A 20,678-nucleotide genomic window follows, 5' to 3' on the forward strand; every position below is an offset into this window, starting at 1 on the left:
TTTAAATTTTTCTGAGTGATCTGAGTGAAGATTTTGAAAAACAGTTTTTTTGGAGTTTTTCAAATTTTCGAAAAATTCTAAAATTCATCTTCAAGTGAAAGTTGAAAATTTTATGGCCAAACACTGATTTTGAAAAAAAATAAAAAAAAATCGAAAAAAAATAAAAAAAAATCTTATGTCCAAACGGGCTCTAATCTGTTCTATTCTTTAAAGGAAAATAGATAAATAAAGAATAATATCAGGAGTGAAGGAGAAAAAAAACATTACACTTTTGTCACTAGTTGCTGGAACACAGTGGCGGAGTCAGAAGTTTTATTAAGGGGTGTCAAAATATATAAAAGTAAATACACCTAAAAATTATGGGGAGTCAATACATAGCACGCATACATATAAATTTATTTTTTACCTACATACATAGTGTATTTTTTTCGCAAAGGGGTGTCATTTGACATCACGTCCTATAAGGTGGCTCCGCCACTGCCGGAACAAATCATTTCCAAGTTCCAAAAACCTTTGTTAATTTCAGCGTTCAATACTATGAAATGGTGCACGGCGTCATAATGCAGGATCCAAAGTGCTTTGGCTGTATTTTTTTCTAAAATGCTTTTCAAAAAGTAATTTTTAGGCAGATACTTGATTCTTATTCTCAAATCTACTTCTATTTTTAATCAAATATTTTTTTCTCCTAAAAACTTGATCAAATACCTTAACTTTGAAAAATAACTTTTATTAAGAAAAAAAGTACTTTTGGCCGAAACAAAACTTGGCCAAACATTCGATTAAAAGCACTTTTTACAAATTTGGACAAATACTAATTATTGATCAAAAGTAATTTTTAAATTAATTAGTGAAACATAGATTATCATCAAAAATATTTTTTAAAACGTATTTTTAAGAAAAAATATTTATCAAAGTAAATTGATTTTATAAGTTTGGTCAAACAAGCTATTGTTTTCATCTATTTTAGGGCTTTTATGCTGTAGTTATTATTCCTTTAGTTTTTATTGATGGTACTGATATATTGTCTCTTCTCGTTTGCCTGAATCGATAGTCTTTCGGAAACAGTCTCTCTATTCCCTCGGGGTAGGGGTAAGGTCTGCGTACGCACTACCTTCTCAAAAGTTTACTAGTAGGATTTTACTGGATTATTGTTATTGTTGTCAGTCAAGCAAGCTATTCGACTGCTCAAAATTCTCAAAATCCATAAAAAGTCGCAAGTAAAAATAGCACGGGCTAGCCAATTTTTGGATTGGTAATTGAAAAATAGTCATCGTTTGCAAAGTCATTAAAAATAGCCACTATTTTGCTGTAACACGGACCGGTCCAATATAATATACTGGAGATTGATGCACCTGTATATAAACTTCCAGCATATTATGCTGGAACTCCAACACACGGAAAGTTCCAGCATAATATACTGGAGATTGGAGCACCTGTGTATGAACTTCCAGCATATTATGCTGGACCGATATATTATACTGGAACTCCAGTGTATTATGCTGTAATATTTTTCGAATTTTAAAAAGTATTTTCGTTCAAATTTATCTTTACATAAAAAGTGGCTAAATTTTGATTAGTTTTGAAATTGTCACTATTTTTCAATTATCACTTGTAAATTTGGCTATTTTTTAATTTATTACGAGTGGCAAAGGAGGGGCCCGGCCCAAAAGAAGCCACAGGTGAGGCCCTTTTCTCCTTTTACGTCCTTCACCATCTCTCTTTAGACAGAGATTTCTTCTTTCCCTTAATTCTTTCAGACGAAGAGAGCAATCAGCAATGGAAGCTTCAAAGACAATACCACACGAAATCGGTGGAGTGAGAAGTGATGCTTTTCGATTCGGTCTTCATGGTGTTAAGAGTGACATCGTCGGATCTCATCCTCTCCAATCTTCCTACCACTCCGTACTCTTCTTTCCTTATCACACTTTTTTCCCCTTTAAATTATTTGTTTGAACAAATTAGAGCGAGGAAAAACTGAATCTCAGTGGTCGTGGTAGCATGCCCACTCTGTCACTTACAATAATGTTACTGTTCATGTATAGTTCTATTTTTAAGAAGATTTTAAGTTTTGTGCAAACTATTTTCACAATCATTTAAAAGGTAAATGCATGTAATATAGCCTAAAATAAATAGTAAGTAATCTGTTATGACTGTTTAAATTACACGGATGGCGTAAAAATTCATTAATTAGTAAAGTTTTGCTTTGGACGAATTAGAGTCACAAAGAACTGAATCTCAATAGATTTTGGTAGCAACGCCACTCTATTGCATATGCTATACCTTATTCTTAAGTATAAATTTTCGCAAACTTTTAATGTTAAATGCTATAATTGTGTTTTTAGTATAATTTTAAATATATGTTCCTTTTTTCTTTTTCTTTTTTTTTTTTTTACTTTGGCAGGCGAAGGTTAGGCAAGAGAAGATGAAGAGGAAGATCCTTGCCAACACTTACGGGTCAGCTTTACCTATGAAGTTGGAGCTCGAGCGCCAAATTCTTTCAAGGTTGGCGTTTATTATAAGTAATTTAAAGTTTATTTTTTGATAAAGAGGTAATTTTAAAGTTTTTTCTCTATGTCAGTGTAGAAGAGATGTGAAATTTAAAGAATCTAGCCTTAGAGAGCTCGTTAAAAGATAAATTATTGGGTATTGGAATGAAATGGGTCCGAGTATGGTGGAATAGATGGGGAATTTGAAGTGAGACATAGTTGATTAATTTGCTAATAGTCTATTACTCTATCTGAAGGGGAACGTTGGTGCAACGGTAAAAATTGCCTTCGTATAACAAGTAGGTCATGCCTATTGCAAAAATGCAAGGGCTGCTTACATAAGACCCAATGTGGTTCGGGCCTTTCTCCTGACCTCGTGCATAGCGGGAGCTTAGTGCATCGCCCTCCCTGTTATTGGTATGAAATGGGCCCGAATTGGGTGGAATAGTTGTAAGAGAATTGTTGATTGAGATATACTTGATTGATTAGGTAATAGTCTTTAACTTTGTTTTTATAACCTTATGCGCTGATTTTTCTGATATATAAAGAATTACTTATGCAGAAGCACTTGCTCGCTATGGTTTTTCACTGTGAAATATTTTCTATTGGGTCCTATTGGGAAAATTTATTCCCTTTTTAATGTTCATCATTTGTTACTCATTTTTTGTATGTTCCTTGATTCTTACCCGATTGGATGCCATTCTTATCTAATCAATGAGATATTTATATAATCGAAGGGTGTGACTTAGTGGTTAACGAAGGGGAGGAGCACATTGGTCTTAAGTTTAAATCCCAACGGAGACAAAAACACTAGATGATTTCTTTCCATCTGCCTAAGCCTTGGTGGGCAGAGTTACCCGGTACTTGTACTAATTTGAGTTAGTAGGTGCGCAGTGGAATAGCCGAATGCGCGCAAGCTGGCCCAGACACTACACCTTAAAAAATGGGATGTTTCTATAAGTATTGTATTTGCCTAGCTAACAGCTCAATTGTGTGGCGAGCTGGGTAGGTTTCTGAGTTAAAATTCTGGAGAAAGTACACCATGGATTTTCATTCATAAGTCATGTTTATTTCTTCCTGTCTGACACTCAGAATTTGGGCATAGGATAGAGCGACATGAGTCTCTACTACTTATACAAGACTTGAGTAGAGACCTTTGAGTCTCTTTAAATTCTAGATTGATGTTTCTCATTCTTGTATGTAGTTCAAGGTATTATATAAAATCTTTTCCTAATACATTATTTGAATAAGTAAGTTTGACCTGAGGCTTACCGGCTTAAGAACGTCCTCGTAGTTTCTCTCTTAGGGAAATAATTTTCAAATTAAATGGAAAAAGGCTCTTTTTGGACGATCGGAATGTGATGCATTCCTCTATTTTACTCTCCTTCACATCAAATTCTAGCCTGTCGTGGAGGATAGTTCTGCTGCTCGCTGTTGCAGAAAGTGCACCGTAGGCACCATGACAATTTAGCTTACTGTAGTTGCCTGATGAAGGCCTCTTTCTTGGTAAATTATGGCTTACTGATGTCATTGGCAGCTGGCTTGCATTTGGGTTATATAAATTATTCTGCATGAAGGAGCATTCACCGAGTGAAAAATGTTATTACACTGTACCGTTGCTGATGCATCTGATTTTTGTCAGATAGTATTTGCAACCCCCTATGTATGCAGAAGAGAAAATTTAACAATTGCTGGTAATGTTGCAATTTAAGTGGCCTCACTTTGAAACATTAGCTATTAGCACTAATTATAGGATGCTAGTTGCCAGTACTTAAACTCCTTGGAGAAATAACAGCAGATTATCTAAAATTTTCTATACCATGCTTCCAATCTTATTAATGGAATGATTGCAAAAGAAAAACCTTTTAGGTCATTGGAATCAACACACCCTCTTATGCTCGTGAATGTGTGGAGCAGATCAAAGCTTTTGATCTGAATAAGTGAGTAGAGGTATAATGATTCTTCTGTGTTGGTTGTTGATTGGTTATAGGGGCTGATAGAGGTAAGTAGAGTTTTGCATAGGATTTTTCTATGAAAGGGGGCAAAGTGGGACTCTCTCCGCAATGGAATGCAAAGGTCAATAAGGAAGAAGAGGCATCACGTGGCAGTCCAAATGAGACAGAAAATTAACTGACGCAAAAAAATTTGTTCAATTTTGCAAACTTGCGGATGTTTGTGTTAGGGATTTTGGGGAATGTCTTTAATTCTGAGATCAAACTTAAAGTGTGTATTAAGGTGACTCACATTATCTACGTGAACATATGTTCTTTTCCTTATTTTCCTTTAATGTTGAGGTGTTGTACATCCTTCATCGGTAGACTTGAATGGTGTTTGGAGTCTTTTGTTCTTTTTGGGTTTTTTTTTTCCTTTTGATTGGTAGGGTTTTTGGCTCTTTTTACTGTTGGAAGAATTATTTCTTGATTGGAAAAAGAAAATGTCATCTTACTTTAGTATTAAGTTAAGTTTCTCAAAAAGAAATCTATTAGCATGGAGAAGTGGGTAGCCCCCAAGGTTTTGATCTAGTGGTAACAGTGCAGCCCATGATGTATTGTATGTGTTAGGCGCACATCACGAGTTTGAGCCATGTCGCAAGCAAAAGCTTGATATATAAGTGGAGAAAGGTAAAGGGGCGGATTATCCACCAAATGTCAAACCGTGTGCCACGGGCTCTCGGAAAATTTTTGGTTATTAAAAAATTATGGAGAAGTGGGTAACTCTATTGAAAATATGCAAGTGTAAATCAACTTTATTTTGGTAGTTCTTTCTTCTTTACAAAGAAAGGTCTTTGACAAAGGTCATTAGTTTTGGTCTTCAAGGTACCATTTCTATGTTTAAGATCCCTTTTTGATTAGTCTTTGTCTCTCTGAAATCTCACTGCCTGGTTCTGTTATGTTGATTTTTTTACTGGCAAATATATTTTCTCTGGTGAAATGTGAAATGTACTGTATTTCAAGGTTACATAGCTTACTTTGTGTACATACAACAAAGAAGCTGTTTCACCTCAGCAGTTATTGGTCTCCGGTTTTTAAAACTCATTACTTCTAAGTATTTGCAGATTTCAGAGGCCATCTGGAAGTATAACATCTTCAATGGTGGGTTTAGAGGCTTTAACAGGAGCTTTGGATGACTTCGGTTTTGAGGATTATCTAAATGGTACACAAATTGTTTATAATATGCCAACTATTATGGTTGACTATTGTTCCTCTTCACTGGATCTTGACGATGAATTTTCTTGGGAAATGCCTTTGATTGGTTTGACCTTCCTCTTGATCGCCATCTGCTACTTAGATACTTAAGCAACTCCGTTGGCTAATTGATTTTCAATTCTTCTTTTTTAGTTCACTGAAATTTTATTTGGTTTTTCTAAAAATTAAAACTGTTTTCAGCTAGTTTAGGCAATGGGTTTGAAGTAGTTGCATTATTTGACGAACAATAGTCTCTTTTGTCCAAGTCCATAACCTGTACAAGCAACATTGTTTTGTCAAATTTTTTCGTTTTCTAGAGGTTTGTATCTAGAATGATTTCACCTCAATAATTCTCTGAAGGGCAGAAGTTAGAAAATCCCCTCTGCATGGTTAGACCCCTATGAACTGCTCAAGTGAGATAATGTGACATTAGATTAGCTGAAACATGTTTCACGTGGCTCTCATGTTATCGTGACTTGTGTGCTTGGATAAATTTGATAATACAAGAAAATTGTTCATGCACACCTATAGGCAAGCTCAATAGGTTGTTCTTTTAGGATCATCAATGCAGGGAAGGATTAGTTTTCCCTAATTTGATGCTGTGACAATCATTTGCTTTCAACTTGGATTGTTATTTTGCATGTTGTTGAAATGCCTGTACAGTGAACATTTGATGTTTCGTTAGGTTTACTTACTGTTCTTTTGTCCGTGTTATTAAAATTTTATTCATAATACATATTGTAGTTGCTCTTGAATTCTTCTTCGTTTTCTTGATAAATCTTGCAGATCCAAAGGATTCTGAAAGTTTCCGTCCAGCTGACATGCATCACGGCATGGAAGTGCGTCTTGGACTTTCTAGAGGACCAGTGTGCCCCAGTTTCATTTGACAAACTTTCATTTCATGTTTTCCAATGCTGCAGGAGTGTACCATTTGGAAGCTTTATATCTTGGTTATTCCAATATATTTGTGTTTGAAAAAGAGTGTTAACCTATAGCGACTTTGTTTTGTGTTGATTTTCTACTACACTAATTTGAAGCATGCTTTTGAGTTTGTTATTGATATTGTACAGAATATGGTGAAAACTTGATTTACCCCATAACAGGCAGTGTTAAAGCTTAAAATTGAATAGCTGTGGTCAATTCTAGTCGGTAGGGATTTTAAAAGTATGGCGATCTGTTAACACCAAACCAGTGAAGTTCTTAGTTGATCGTATTTCATTTAAAATAAGGCACATGGCTATAGTGTTTACTCAAAAGGAACATTACTAATTGATGGTCTATTGTACTTAAAATTTGATATTGATATAGCCACGTGCCTTATTGAACATACAACTTGATATTCGTGGGGCCACGACTTACCACAAAGAAGGTGAAGATAGTCAAGAAAACTCCGCAGTTTCCTATTATTATAGTGAAAACCTCAGAAAAATGCTTAAATAAATGTTTCATTATGTTTGCTGTCACCTTCCTAATGATCGGAAGAGCGGCATTTGCTGCGCTGTTCCTTGAACCACCTGGATACCAATTTGTGCACCATTAACTCTAATAATTGAACCAAATACGAAAATTGCATATTCTTTGTTAGTTTAACTATATGATATTCGATCCTTCTAACTCAACTAACCTGCATTCGCTTCGTATACAATGTAAACGCTCCTTGCCAAGAATTTTTTCATTTGCATACCTCCACACCCATTTAGTAATGATGCAGAATGAGACTAAAGATGGAATATGATAAAGAAAGGGGGGTAACATGGGACATTTAAGAAAAGCACCTGGATGCCAAACACAAATAGCAAACAAGGTAACCACGATAAAGTCAGTAAAATTATCGATCCCTTTGTTTTCCTAGTAATGCAAAGACTAGATACATAAATTATGTCGACTTGTTTTTCTATTAATGCAAGGACTAAAAAATAATGCAAATTGATTGTCTACCAAATTGATTATTTTTGTTTTAATTGTGATTTTTTGGGTGTGGATCTAATCAGCTCCGTTTAACTGCCTTTCTTTGACAATGAAGCTTCCGAACAAGTGAGTAACAGGATTACCAGTTGGGATTTAATTTTTTATTTTTAAGAATAAACTTGATGCGCACCAATTGAGTGTCTACTAAGTTGAGTATCTTATCTTTGGTGAAAGAACCGACAAACAAATATACATATCTCATTCATTTGATTAATGGAATTTAGTTTTTCTCAAGCATGTGTGAGATTGGACACATGAAAATAAAGTATTCTATGTAGGGCCAATAGGCAAATTGTTTCTTTCTTTTTCTTTTTGGGGTATGGGAAGGGGAGCGGCGATTATTCGCTTTCCTCTTTCGTATAATTCATACTTCAATCTTCTGACACTTGTTTCTATGAGGTGAATATTTATAATGCATTCTTTTATTTGTGTAAAAAAAGTTTGTTTACCCAAAAAAAAATGGATAGAGTTAAATTTGTACGTAATTTTAAGGGTTTGTGGTATAACTTGACACAAATCGTAAGAATGAATAAAAATATCGAGTGTTGACTATAGAGAATGAAAAATAAGCAAAGTTGGAAAGAAAATAATTTATGGATTAAGCAAGATGAATCAATCTATGAAACTAAAAAATGATAACTCTTCAATATAGGAGAGTATGATATCTCAGTTATAATGTATGCCAAACTTTGTCCCTTACAGAAATAATAACCACCCCCTTTATAGTGGAGGGATCCTACTTTAGATATAATTAAAAATACATAGTGGGTGACCTATGATAAATAAGCTTTTTCATAATTCCTGCCAGGATTCCCTTCTCTAGTGCGGTTGTAACGGCTCTTGTCTATGAGCTCGATATTGACTCGAGCTTGATATCGAGTCAAGCTCTCGATCTTGACTCGAGCTCGATTCTGTCTCGGAGCCTTGTATTGATTCGGGGACAGTGTTGGTCGGTCTCTGCCTCATAAGCTCGATAACTTCACTTTGCATCATAGTTCGATTTGGATTCGAGCTCGATAATGATAACGAGCTCGATATTGATCGGTCCCTAGGGCTCGAAGCTTGATGACCTGACTTCGGACCTCAACCTGATATTATGAAGACGTTTTTCGATCCAATGCATTACCATTTCAACCAGCTCGTACGAAGGACTAACCGGTTTTGACCGTATACAGATAGTCCACTCGTTTTTCGGGAAGGAATGTAGCGAGAAACGACATGATTTTTCAACGGTACGATTAGATATATACTGACGTTTGCATCGAGTTCGATTATGACGTGCGTGATAGTTGTCCCGTCGGTTCAGTTTAGCGAGGCATTTAATGCGTGTCAGATGATGGTCGGCCATTATCAAAATTGAACCGCCATTGCTCAACCTATAAATAACCATTTTTTTCACTTTTAATCACTTTTACATCTCCAAATTCTAAATTTTCTAACTTCTTTCTCGCACCTTCTGAATTCATCTGTAAGTCTACAAAATTTTCCTTTTATGTTTACTACTGCAAAATCTTTCTTTAAAACACCATATCTTTGTTATCTCCTTCTTTAAATCCAAAAATGGTAAAAACATCAAAAACCGTCCCCCAAAAAGAAAAAGCTTCTTCTTCCCAACTTGCCGTCGACAAAACACCGGTGGATCCACGGCCTGAGGAGTGCATTCCCGTGGCGTGTGTTCTTACCTCTGATTTTAAGGTCGACAAAGGCTCATCAGTTCCCGGTCGATGTGAGCAAGTATCGAGATATATATGTTCGATAACCGGGGAGTATCTCGAACAGATAAGAAAAGATTGTAACTGGGAGAACAAAGAAGTAGTAGTTTCGTCTCCCGAAAAGGATATTACTACTCACGTGAAAAGGTTTTTAAGTATGTACACTTACCCTTTCACGTTAGGCCCCCTTGACCCTGTTATCATTGATTTTTGCCGTAAATACCAAATAACCTTAGGCCAAATCCATCCTTCTTTTTGGCGGATCGTTATTCTGATCCGTTTCTTTGTGAACAAAATCGAGAGGATGTTTTTCACCCTCGACCACCTTATTAGATTGTACTGCCCCCGCCTCTTTCGAGGAGGGTTAATGAAACTACAGCGCCGGGCCACCAAGGTTCTGTTCTCGAGCATAGATGAGGACAAGGATCGAGGCTGGATGGGAAGGTTCGTTCAAGTGAAAATGTCGGACCTAATACCGGCCGAGAAGATGTCATTTCCCGAAGAATGGAACATGAAGCGTAAGTGTAACTCTACTGTAATCTCCCATTATTTTTCCCCTTCATTTCCTTCTTACTGATATCCCCTTTTGTGGTGCAGCGGTTCCTTGGATGCCCGGTGCAGTTACCGACCTCAAGGACTGGGTACGGGCCCTGGCTTCGACTTCTACGTACGCCGAGCACTCATGGCGCGATTTGTCAAAGGGCCGATGGGAGGCCAAAAATTACCGTAATCTCCTTTCCCGCATCATTGATAGTTCGAATTGTTTTCCATACACTCAAATCAATTTTCTTGTGTGTAGGTCTGGGCAAGGATGCGGTTTTGAGACCCCTATCCAGAGAGGAGGAAACTTTGGCCCCGGTTTCTAAACCGGCAAAGGACAATAAGAGAAAAAGGGCATCTTCTTCCGAAAATCCAAAACCGAAGGCTTGTAAGTCGAGGAAGAATATCATCCCTTTAACCTTAGAATCAGTTCGGCGTCTAAGGGATGAAGACGAGGAAGAAGAAGAAGACGACGGGTCCGTACTGGTGGCCCGAGTGAAGAAAACCAATGATGCCCCACAGGCAGCTGGATCGATGGTGGTTTACAAGGCTCTGCCTTGAACTGAGGGTATATCGGAGAAAGATTTGGGCAAAGTCCCCGAGCCATTGGAGATCGAGGATATCTCCCATTGAAGTCAACAGATGGTGGATATGTCTGAAGGGACCGTCCCTGAATATCTTCGAACTGAAGAGAATGCCCCTAGTGACTCACTTGGGGCAGTAGTAATCGAAGACTCGCCCATTTTCCCTGCTTTTTCCGAAGGGGCGATTCGGGAAGCCCAAGCTTTGGGGGCCCTCGAGATAGATGGATCTCATGAGGGAGAGGACCCTTTTTAGTGATTTGTTTACCGGTGTCGAGGACGTTGCCGGCGCTAGTGATGCATCTGATCTTTTCCTCGGAGTGCAGTAGGCTTTGAATCGGGTAAGCCTTAACTTACTTCGTTGGTATTACCTTTATGATTGTTTTTCTTTTCTAACTTTGTTTCTTCTTTCTTTGCAGGCCGCAGCGGTTCATCGAGAAGCATGTTCTCGGTCTCGAGCCGAGCTGCGTCGATACAAGGCTGACCTTCAACGGGTCATGGAGGAGAGGAATGCCCCTAAACTCCTCTTAGGGCGAAGAGGAGAGGAAATCAAAGACCTTCCAGCTGAGTTGGTTAAGGCTCACCAAGATCAGACCGATCTGTCCGAGCAGGTAATGATACTATTAAAAGCCTATAGGCTCGATATCATAACGATGACTAATATTTCGGTCTCACAGCTACAGCAAAAACTTGAGATGATTGGGAAACTCCGTGATGAGGTCGATGTGATAAAGGCAGAGTCCTTGAAGTGGAAAGAAAGTATGGACCACTTTGATGCAGAGAAAGAGGCTGCTCGAGCCCAATTATCATCAGCCTAAAACCAACTTCAAAGCATGAAGGAGAGAAGCTCGGTTCAGGCAAGAAGAATAGAGAAGCTCGAGGCTCGGTTGGCCTCCGAACTTGCCAAGGCCAAATCTGACGTCGAAAAGACAAAGGCCGATGCGGATGCATTCGTGGCCGTCTATCGGGCCGATGCTGAAGTTGTCAGGTACAAGCAAGAGAGGCAGCCGAGACCGCCAACACTCGAGCACATCGGGCCGATGCTGAACTTGCTAAGTGCCGATCTCAGAGGGAGACGCTCGAGGAGATCCATGCTCGAGGTTTCGATCTCACCGAAGAGATAAAAAGGGCTAAAGACCTCGAAGACGATGCTGAAGCCTTGGCTTCCGATGATTATGATGGTGATAATGGTAGCAGGGTCCGAGAGCGGGGAGGAGCCTGTTGGAGAAGAGACCGCCCCCGTAGATAACAAACAAACTTAGCCCTTAGTTTTCATTTTGGTTTTTTGTGTAGGGTCCTGTTCGGACATTATAAATATTCTTGTATATATATAAAGATCTTTTCTATTCCCAACTTTCCTTTGTTTTATTCTCTGCCTCGTGAAGATTTTATTTCATTCATGCCTTATGAAGATTTTCATAAGGCTTTAGGCAATTTGATCGTATTTGGACCTTGTAGCCTTTATAACCGAGTGAGTGCTTGCTCGAACTCAAAATAAGAAAGCTCGTAGGCTTAATAGTCGAGTGAGTGATTGCTTGAACTTGAAGTAATATAGCCCGTAGGCTTATTAGTCGAGTGAGTGATTCAAACTCGAAGTAATGTAGCCCGTAGGCTTAATGGTCGAGTGAGTATTTGCTCGAAATCGAAATAAGAGTAGCCCTAGGCTTAGTAGTCGAGTGAGTGCTTGCTCGAATTCGAAGTGATGTATCCCGTAGGCTTTATTAGTCAAGTGAGTGATTCGAACTCGAAGTAATGTATCCCGCAGGCTTAATAGTCGAGTGAGTATTTGCTCGAACTCAAAGTGATGTAGCCCGTAGGCTTAGTAGTCGAGTGAGTGATTTGAACTCGAAGTAATGTAGCATGTAGGCTTAATGGTCGAGTGAGTATTTGCTCGAACTCGAAATAAGAGTAGCCCGTAGGCTTAGTAGTCGAGTGAGTGCTTGCTCGAACTCGAAGTGATGTAGCCCGTAGGCTTTATTAGTTGAGTGAGTGATTCGAACTCGAAATAATATAGCTTGCAAGCTTAATGGTCAAGTGAGTATTTGCTCGAACTCGAAATAAGAGTAGCTCGTAGGCTTAGTAGTCGAGTGAGTGATTGCTCGAACTTGAAGTAATATAGCCTGTAGGCTTATTATTCGAGTGAGTGATTCAAACTCGAAGTAATGTAGCCCGTAGGCTTAATGGTCGAGTGAGTATTTGCTCGAACTCGAAATAAGAGTAGCCCGTAGGCTTAGTAGTCGAGTGAGTGCTTGCTCGAACCCGAAGTGATGTAGCCCGTAGGCTTTATTAATCAAGTGAGTGATTCGAAATCGAAGTAATGTAGCCCACAGGCTTAATGGTCGAGTGAGTATTTGCTCGAACTCGAAACAAGAGTAGCACGTAGGCTTAGTAGTCGAGTGAGTGATGCAAACTCAAAATAATGTAGCCTGTAGGCTTAATAGTCGAGTGAGTATTTGCTCGAACTCAAAATAAGAGTAGCTCGTAGGCTTAGTAGTCGAGTGAGTGCTTGATCGAACTCGAAGTGATGTAGCCCGTAGGCTTTATTAGTCGAGTGAGTGATTCGAACTCGAAGTAATGTAGCCCGCAGGCTTAATGGTCGAGTGAGTATTTGCTCGAACTTGAAACAAGAGTAGCCCGTAGGCTTAGTAGTCGAGTGAGTGCTTGCTCGAACTCGAAGTGATGTAGCCCGTAGGCTTTATTAGTTGAGTGAGTGATTCGAACTCGAAATAATATAGCTTGCAAGCTTAATGGTCAAGTGAGTATTTGCTCGAACTCGAAATAAGAGTAGCCCGTAGGCTTAGTAGTCGAGTGAGTGATTGCTCGAACTTGGAGTAATATAGCCCGTAGGCTTATTAGTCAAGTGAGTGATTTGAACTCGAAGTAATGTAGCCCGTAGGCTTTATTGGTCGAGTGAGTGATTCGAACTCGAAGTAATGTAGCCCATATGCTTAATGATCGAGTGAGTTATTCGAACTCGAGGTGATGTAGCTTGAGGCTTTATTAGTCGAGTGAGTGATTCAAACTCGAAGTAATGTAGCCCGCATGCTTAATGGTCGACTGAGTATTTGCTTGAACTCGAAACAAGAGTAGCCCGTAGGCTTAGTAGTCGAGTGAGTGCTTGCTCGAACTCAAAGTGATGTAGCTCGTTGGCTTTATTAGTCGAGTGAGTGATTTGAACTCGAAGTAATGTAGCCCGTAGGCTTAATGATCGAGTGAGTTATTCGAACTCGAAGTAATGTAGCTCGTAGGCTTAATAGTCGAGTGAGTATTTGCTCGAACTCGAAACAAGAGTAGCCCGTAGGCTTTGTAGTCGAGTGAGTGATTGCTCGAACTCGAAGTGATGTAGCCCGTAGGCTTTATTCGTCGAGTGAGTGATTCAAACTCGAAGTAATATAGCCCGCAGGCTTAATGGTCGGGTGAGTATTTGCTCGAACTCGAAATAAGAGTAGCCCATAGGCTTAGTAGTCGAGTGAGTGATTGCTCGAACTTGAAGTAATATAGCCCGTAGGCTTATTAGTCGAGTGAGTGATTCGAACTCGAAGTAATGTAGCCCGTAGGCTTAATGGTCGAGTGAGTATTTGCTCGAACTCGAAATAAGAGTATCTCGTAGGCTTAGTAGTCCAGTAAGTGCTTGTTCGAACTCGAAGTGATGTAGCCCGTAGGCTTTATTAGTCGAGTGAGTGATTCGAACTCGAAGTAATGTAGCCCGCAGGCTTAATGGTTGAGTGAGTATTTGCTCGAACTTGAAACAAAAGTAGCTCGTAGGCTTAGTAGTCGAGTGAGTGATTCGAACTCGAAGTAATGTAGCCCGTAGGCTTAATAGTCGAGTAAGTATTTGCTTGAACTCGAAATAAGAGTAGTCTGTAGGCTTAGTAGTCGAGTGAGTGCTTGCTCGAACTCGAAGTGATGTAGCCCGTAAGCTTTATTAGTCGAGTGAGTGATTCAAACTCGAAGTAATGTAGCCCGCAGGCTTAATGGTCGAGTGAGTATTTGCTCGAACTCGAAACAAGAGTATCCCGTAGGCTTAGTAGTCGAGTGAGTGCTTGCTCGAACTCGAAGTGATGTAGCCCATAGGCTTTATTAGTCGAGTGGGTGATTCGAACTCGAAGTAATGTAGCCCGTAGGCTTAATGATCGAGTGAGTTATTCGAACTCGAAGTAATATAGATCGTAGGCTTAATGGTCGAGTGAGTATTTGCTCGAACTCGAAACAAGAGTAGCCCGTAAGCTTTGTAGTCGAGTGAGTGCTTGCTCGAACCCGAAGTGATGTAGCCCGTAGGCTTTATTAAACGAGTGAGTGATTCGAACTTGTAGTAATGTAGCCCATAGGCTTAATGATCGAGTGGCAGTCCCCGATTTGTGGGGTAATCATCGGCCCTTGAGCATGCTTGAGTAATAGATCATGAAATAGAGGATGGGTTGTGAGACATGAGATATGGGCAAAGAAGTTTCTTTTCATGCTGCTATACATGTGTTTATATTTTGTACCAGGGATCGAGCAATCTACATGAGCATGGTTCGTTTTGACCATTTGGCTCTTACAATATTTCCTATCGGAACCCTGTTGTTATGAAGCAACTTTCTTGCATCGAACTTGATATATTTGACGGTAATGCCCCACCAGTATTCGAGGTTGATTGTAAAGAGGTCTCAGATACTGTTAAATTATTCTAAGTTAGCACGATCAATGGTTGCCTCATTAAAAAGCTTACCGAAAAACCCATTTGGGATAAAACCGGCCTAAGGGAAAAAGAGTGCAACGCATGCTTTCAGACCTAAGGCTTCGTGTTGAATGATCCATCCTTGTTCTTGATTGAACTCCTGCAAGGGTTAGTTTCGAAATATAAACGAACATGGGAGGGTCGTACCTTAGCAGTAGTATCGTTTTAGGTGTGACACGTTCCAATTACTTGGTAGTTGTTTGCCGTTTATAATACCGAGTTTGTAGGATCCTTTACCGATGTTTTCGAGTACTTGATACGGTCTTTCCCAGTTCGGACCCAGTTTTCCTTCATTTGGATTTCGGGTGCTGAGGGTGACTTTCCTTAGCACTAAGTCCCCGATTTTAAAATGACGAAGATTGGCTCTTCGATTATAGTATCTTTCGATCTGCTGCTTTTGGGCGGCCAATTGGACGAGAGCGGCTTCTCATTTTTCATCCAATAATTCGAGGCTAGTATTCATAGTCTCGTGATTTGACTCTTCTGTTGTATATCGATACCTGGCACTGGGTTCCCTGACTTCGACTGGAATCAAGGCTTCGGAGCCATATACTAAGGAGAATGGGGTTGCCCACGTACTGGATTTTGATGTTGTTCGATATGCCCAAAGAACTTCGGGTAGGATTTCTCTCCATTTTCCCTTAGCGTCGTTCAACCTTTTCTTTCGGTTTTGAATGATAGTCTTGTTCGTTGATTGAGCCTGTCTGTTCCCACTAGGGTGATACGGTGTCGAAAATATCCTTTTTATTTTGTGGTCTTCGAGGAATTTCGTCACTTTGTTGCCCATAAATTATTTCCTATTGTCACACACTATTTCGGCAGGTATCCCAAATCGACATACGATATGATCCCAGATGAAATCTATAACCTCTTTCTCTCTTACTTTCTCGAACGCCTGTGCTTCAACCCATTTAGAGAAATAGTCAGTCATAAATAAAATGAACTTAGCTTTATCTGGGGCCGATGGCAGAGGGTCGACGATATCCATTCCTTATTTCATGAATGGCCGTGGGGGATAGGACTGAGTGAAGTTGCTCTCCGGGCCGATGGATCATCGGTGCAAACCTTTGACATTTGTCATATTTTCGAACAAACTCCTTTGCATCTTTGTCCAAATCGATCCAATAATATCCTGCTCTGATTATTTTTCGGACTAATGAATCGTCACCAGAATGATATCCACAAGTACCCTCGTGAATCTCACGTAGGATATAGTCGGTGTCTCTTGGACCTAAACATACTGCCAATGGTCCATCGAATGTCCTTCGGTATAATGTTCCATCTGCAGTCAATATGAATCGAGCAGCTTTGGTTCGCAGGGCCCTCGAATATTTAGGGTCCGGTGGGAGTTTTCTGTTCTCCAAGTATTCAATATACTTATTCCTCCAATCCCAGGTTAAGCTTGTAGAATTTATCTAGGCATGGCCTTCTTCGATCACAGACCTCGAGAGTTGAACGACAGTCCCCGAGCTGATCTCATCTTCCTCGACCGATGATCCCAAATTTGCAAGTGCATCGTCCTCACTGTTTTGTTCTCGAGGTATATGTTGTAAAGTCCATTCTTTGAAACGGTGCAAAGTTACATGTAGTTTGTCCAAATACCTTTGCATTCTATCCTCTCGAACTTCGAAGGTTTTGTTTACTTTATTTACCACCAGTAAAGAGTCACACTTGGCTTCAATGACTACTGCTCCCAAGCTTTTAGCTAACTCGAGACCTGCAATCATGTCCTCATACTCGGCCTCGTTGTTAGTCAACCTAGTAGTTTTGATAGATTGCCTAATAGTGCTACCTGTAGGCGGCTTTAAAATGATGTCTAGCACGGACTCTTTTAGGTTCGAAGCCCCGTCTATAAAAAGGGTCCATACCCCCGATGATGTACCCGATTTCAACAAGAGTTCTTTTTCGACTTCGGGTACGAGGGTTGGCGTGAAATCGGCCATGAAGTCCGCTAAAATTTGAAACTTGATAGCCGTCCAAGGTTGATATTCGATATCATACCCACTGAGTTCGACGGCCCATTTGGCCAATCGGCCTGATAGTCCGGGCTTGTGTAAAATATTACGAAGTGGGTAAGTAGTTAATACGCATATGGGGTGACATTGAAAGTATGGTCTTAACTTTCTAGAGGTGCTTATCAGTGCTAGTGCCAATTTCTCTAAGTGTGGATATCTAGTTTCTGCTTCCCCTAAGGTTCGACTTACATAATAAATGGGAAATTGCGTACCTTGCTCTTCTCGAACTAGGACACCATTTACCGCGATTTTCGATACTACCAAGTACAAGCAAAGTTTCTCGTCTGCCTTTGGAGTGTGCAACAGTGGTGGGCTCGATAGGTATTGTTTCAATTCCTCTAATGCATGTTGGCATTCTGGGGTCCAGGAAAAATCGTTCTTCTTTTTGAGAAGAGAGAAAAATCTATGACTTCGATCTGACGACCTTGAAATGAATCGGCCTAAGGCAGTAATCCATCTTGTTAGCCTCTGCACAGCTTTTACACTGTCCACGACGGTGATGTCTTCGATGGCCTTAATTTTATCGGGGTTGATCTCAATCCCTCGATTCGATACCATGAAGCCAAGAAACTTGCCTGAACCGACCCCGAAAGCACATTTCTCGGGGTTGAGCTTCATGTTGTATTTCCTTAAAATCTCGAAAGTTTCCTGCAAATGAGCCAAATGGTCCTCTGCGCGCAGGGACTTAACTAGCATGTCATCAATATAAACTTCCATTGATATACCTATTTGTTCCTCGAACATTTTATTTACTAGGCGTTGGTAAGTAGCTCCTGCATTTTTAGCCCGAAGGGCATCACATTATAACAATATGTTCCATACTTGGTGACAAATGAAATTTTTTCCCGGTCTTTCGGGTTCATTTGGATTTGATTATACTCGGAATAGGCATCGAGAAAAGTAAGGACCTCGTGGCCGGTCGTGGCATCGATCATGCGATCGATGTTGGGCAGCGGAAAAGAATTTTTGGGACACACCTCGTTTAAATCCTTATAATCTACACACATTCTAAGTTTGTTCCCTTTTTAGGGACTACAACTACATTGGCTTACCATTCAGGGTATTTCACCTCCCGAATATACCCTATTTTAAGAAGTTTAGTTACCCCATCCTTTATGAATGCGTGCTTTACCTCGGACTGGGGTCTTCTCTTTTGCTTCATCGGTTTGAACCTAGGGTCTAGGCTTAGCCAATGCGTCGTTATATCCGGTGGGATCCCTGTTATATCTAAATGGGACCAAGCAAAACAATCTATGTTATCGATAAGAAATTGAATAAGCCTTTTCCTGAGTTCGGGGGTTAATCTCGTTCTCAGGTATACCTTTCGTTCGGGCAAATGCTCGATTAGTATGACTTGCTCCAATTCTTCAATCGTTGATTGGGTAGCGTCAGAATCATCGGGGACCACAAATGATCGATGGATCCTTTGATCATCATCTTCGTCAATCTTTGGATTTTCTAGTTGGGTTGAAGCTGACGTTTGTGATTGCTATTTGGCATATCGTTCCTCTTTTGAGTCCGGCCCCTTTGTTGACAAAAGTGAGGATATCGAAATTGCTTCTTCGACGACAAACATTTCTCTCGCGGCCGGTTGTTCTCTGTACATTGTCTTGACTCCCTCCGACGTTGGGAATTTAAGAACCTGGTGGAGGGTCGAAGGTACAACTCTCATATTGTGGATCCATGGTCTTCCAAAAAGGGCGTTGTACCTCATGTCACCTTTGATTACGTGGAACTTCGTTTCCTGGATGGTCGCGGCTACGTTTATCGGCATAATTATCTCGCCTTTGGTGGTTTCACATGCCATATTGAATCTGTTTAGAACCAGGGTCGCGGGTACGACCTGGTCTTGTAGACCGAGTTGTTCTACAACCTTCGATCTAATAATGTTGGCCGAGCTACCTGAATCAATTAACGCACACTTAACTTTAGTTTTATTCATAAGTACGGATATTACCAATGCATCGTTGTGAAGTTGCATGACTCCTTCTGCATCTTCATCATAAAAGGACAAGGTGCTTATGGGTGCATAATCCTGAGTTCGAGGTCGCTTTTCTCTCATAACCGATGTTTTAGTGCATTTAAGCACCGGCCCTTGAGGGGCATCGACGCCACCGATGATCATGTGGATGTCGTGCTGTGGTTCTTCCTATTCGTTTCGTTTACCGAAATCCCTATTTTTGAAAAGGTGTTTGGCCCTGTCGCTTAAAAATTCTCGAAGGTGCCCTTTATTGAATAACATGGCTACCTCCTCTCTTAGTTGCTTGCAATCTTCCGTTCTGTGTCCATGGGTTCCATGATATTCAACATATTTGATTGGGGTTCCTCTGGGCAGGATCGATCTTCATGGGTCGAGGCCATTTAGTGTCTTTGATGCGTCCGATGGCGGATGCATCGATGCTGAAGTTATACTCCGATAACCGTGGTACTTTTTTAGATCCGGTATGCCTATTGAACCCATTTTTGTCCATCAGTCCCCGAGACCCTTGGCTTCGATCATTTCTCTTTTCGCCTCGTACGGGGTTGTGTGAAAGTTCGCTACCCCCGACGATCTCCATTGTATGGTCGATATCGATCCTTGCTTGACATTGGTTCTCGATCGGTATCCCTTTTAAAATCGGATCCAGAACCCAACTGGTCGTCTTCGACCCTTATTTTAGATTGATACTGATTGTGCACATCGGCCCAAGTAATAGTTGGGTATTCGATTAGGTTATGCTTCAGCCGCCGTGAAGCCATCGAGCTTCATTCGTTCAGACCTTGAGTGAAAGCTTGAACAACCCAATCGTCTGTGATTGGTGGTAGATCAATTCGCTCCATTTAGAAATGAGATACAAATTCTCTTAGTATCTCGTTATCCTTTTGTCTTACCTTGAATAGGTCCGACTTCCGGGTCTCGACTTTTATGGCCCCGACATGTGCTTTTACGAAACAATCTGCAAGCATAGCAAAAGAATCAATAGAGTTAGATGGTAAATTATGATACCATATCATTGCCCTCTTCGATAGGCTTTCACCGAATGTTTTCAATAATACAGATTCGATCTCATCATCCTCTAGATCATTTCCTTTAATGGCACATGTGTAAGAAGTGACTTACTCGTTGGGGTCGGTCGCCCCATTATACTTAGGAATTCTGGGCATGCAAAACTTCTTTGGGATTGATTTAGGGGCCGTGCTCGGGGGGAAAGGCTTCTGTACAAATTTTTTGGAATTTAAGCCTTTCAATATCGGGGGTGCCCCCGGGATCTGATCAACCTTGGAGTTGTACGTTTCCATTTTTTGTTGTTTTCTTCGATCATTTTTTCTCCTGATTCTATTCGTTTTGTCAGTTCTTCGAACATCTTAACAATTTCAGGATTAGTCCTCGATTCTTGCTCATTTGACCTCACTATAGCTGAATCTGTTTTGTGGGTGACTTCCCGGGCCGGATTGGGCTCCGGCCTGCTCGGTATCAGGGTTTGACTCTGC

The 20,678-nt window shown here is 40.3% G+C and overlaps 1 protein-coding gene across 1 annotated transcript; it reads left to right on the forward strand.

Annotated features, from left to right (window-relative positions):
• The first annotated feature begins 1,710 nt into the window (after positions 1-1,710).
• On the forward strand, positions 1,711-6,798 carry LOC107772088 (cyclin-B1-2-like). Its single transcript, XM_016591577.2, has 4 exons — positions 1,711-1,902; positions 2,402-2,502; positions 5,542-5,639; positions 6,458-6,798. The coding sequence occupies exons 1-4, from the start codon at positions 1,777-1,779 to the stop codon at positions 6,556-6,558; spliced, it is 426 nt and encodes a 141-aa protein (XP_016447063.1). The 5' UTR covers positions 1,711-1,776; the 3' UTR covers positions 6,559-6,798.
• Positions 6,799-20,678: the final 13,880 nt, after the last annotated feature.

This window comes from Nicotiana tabacum, chromosome 14 (genome assembly GCF_000715075.1).
Source record: "Nicotiana tabacum cultivar K326 chromosome 14, ASM71507v2, whole genome shotgun sequence".
NCBI classification, from domain to species: Eukaryota; Viridiplantae; Streptophyta; class Magnoliopsida; order Solanales; family Solanaceae; genus Nicotiana; species Nicotiana tabacum.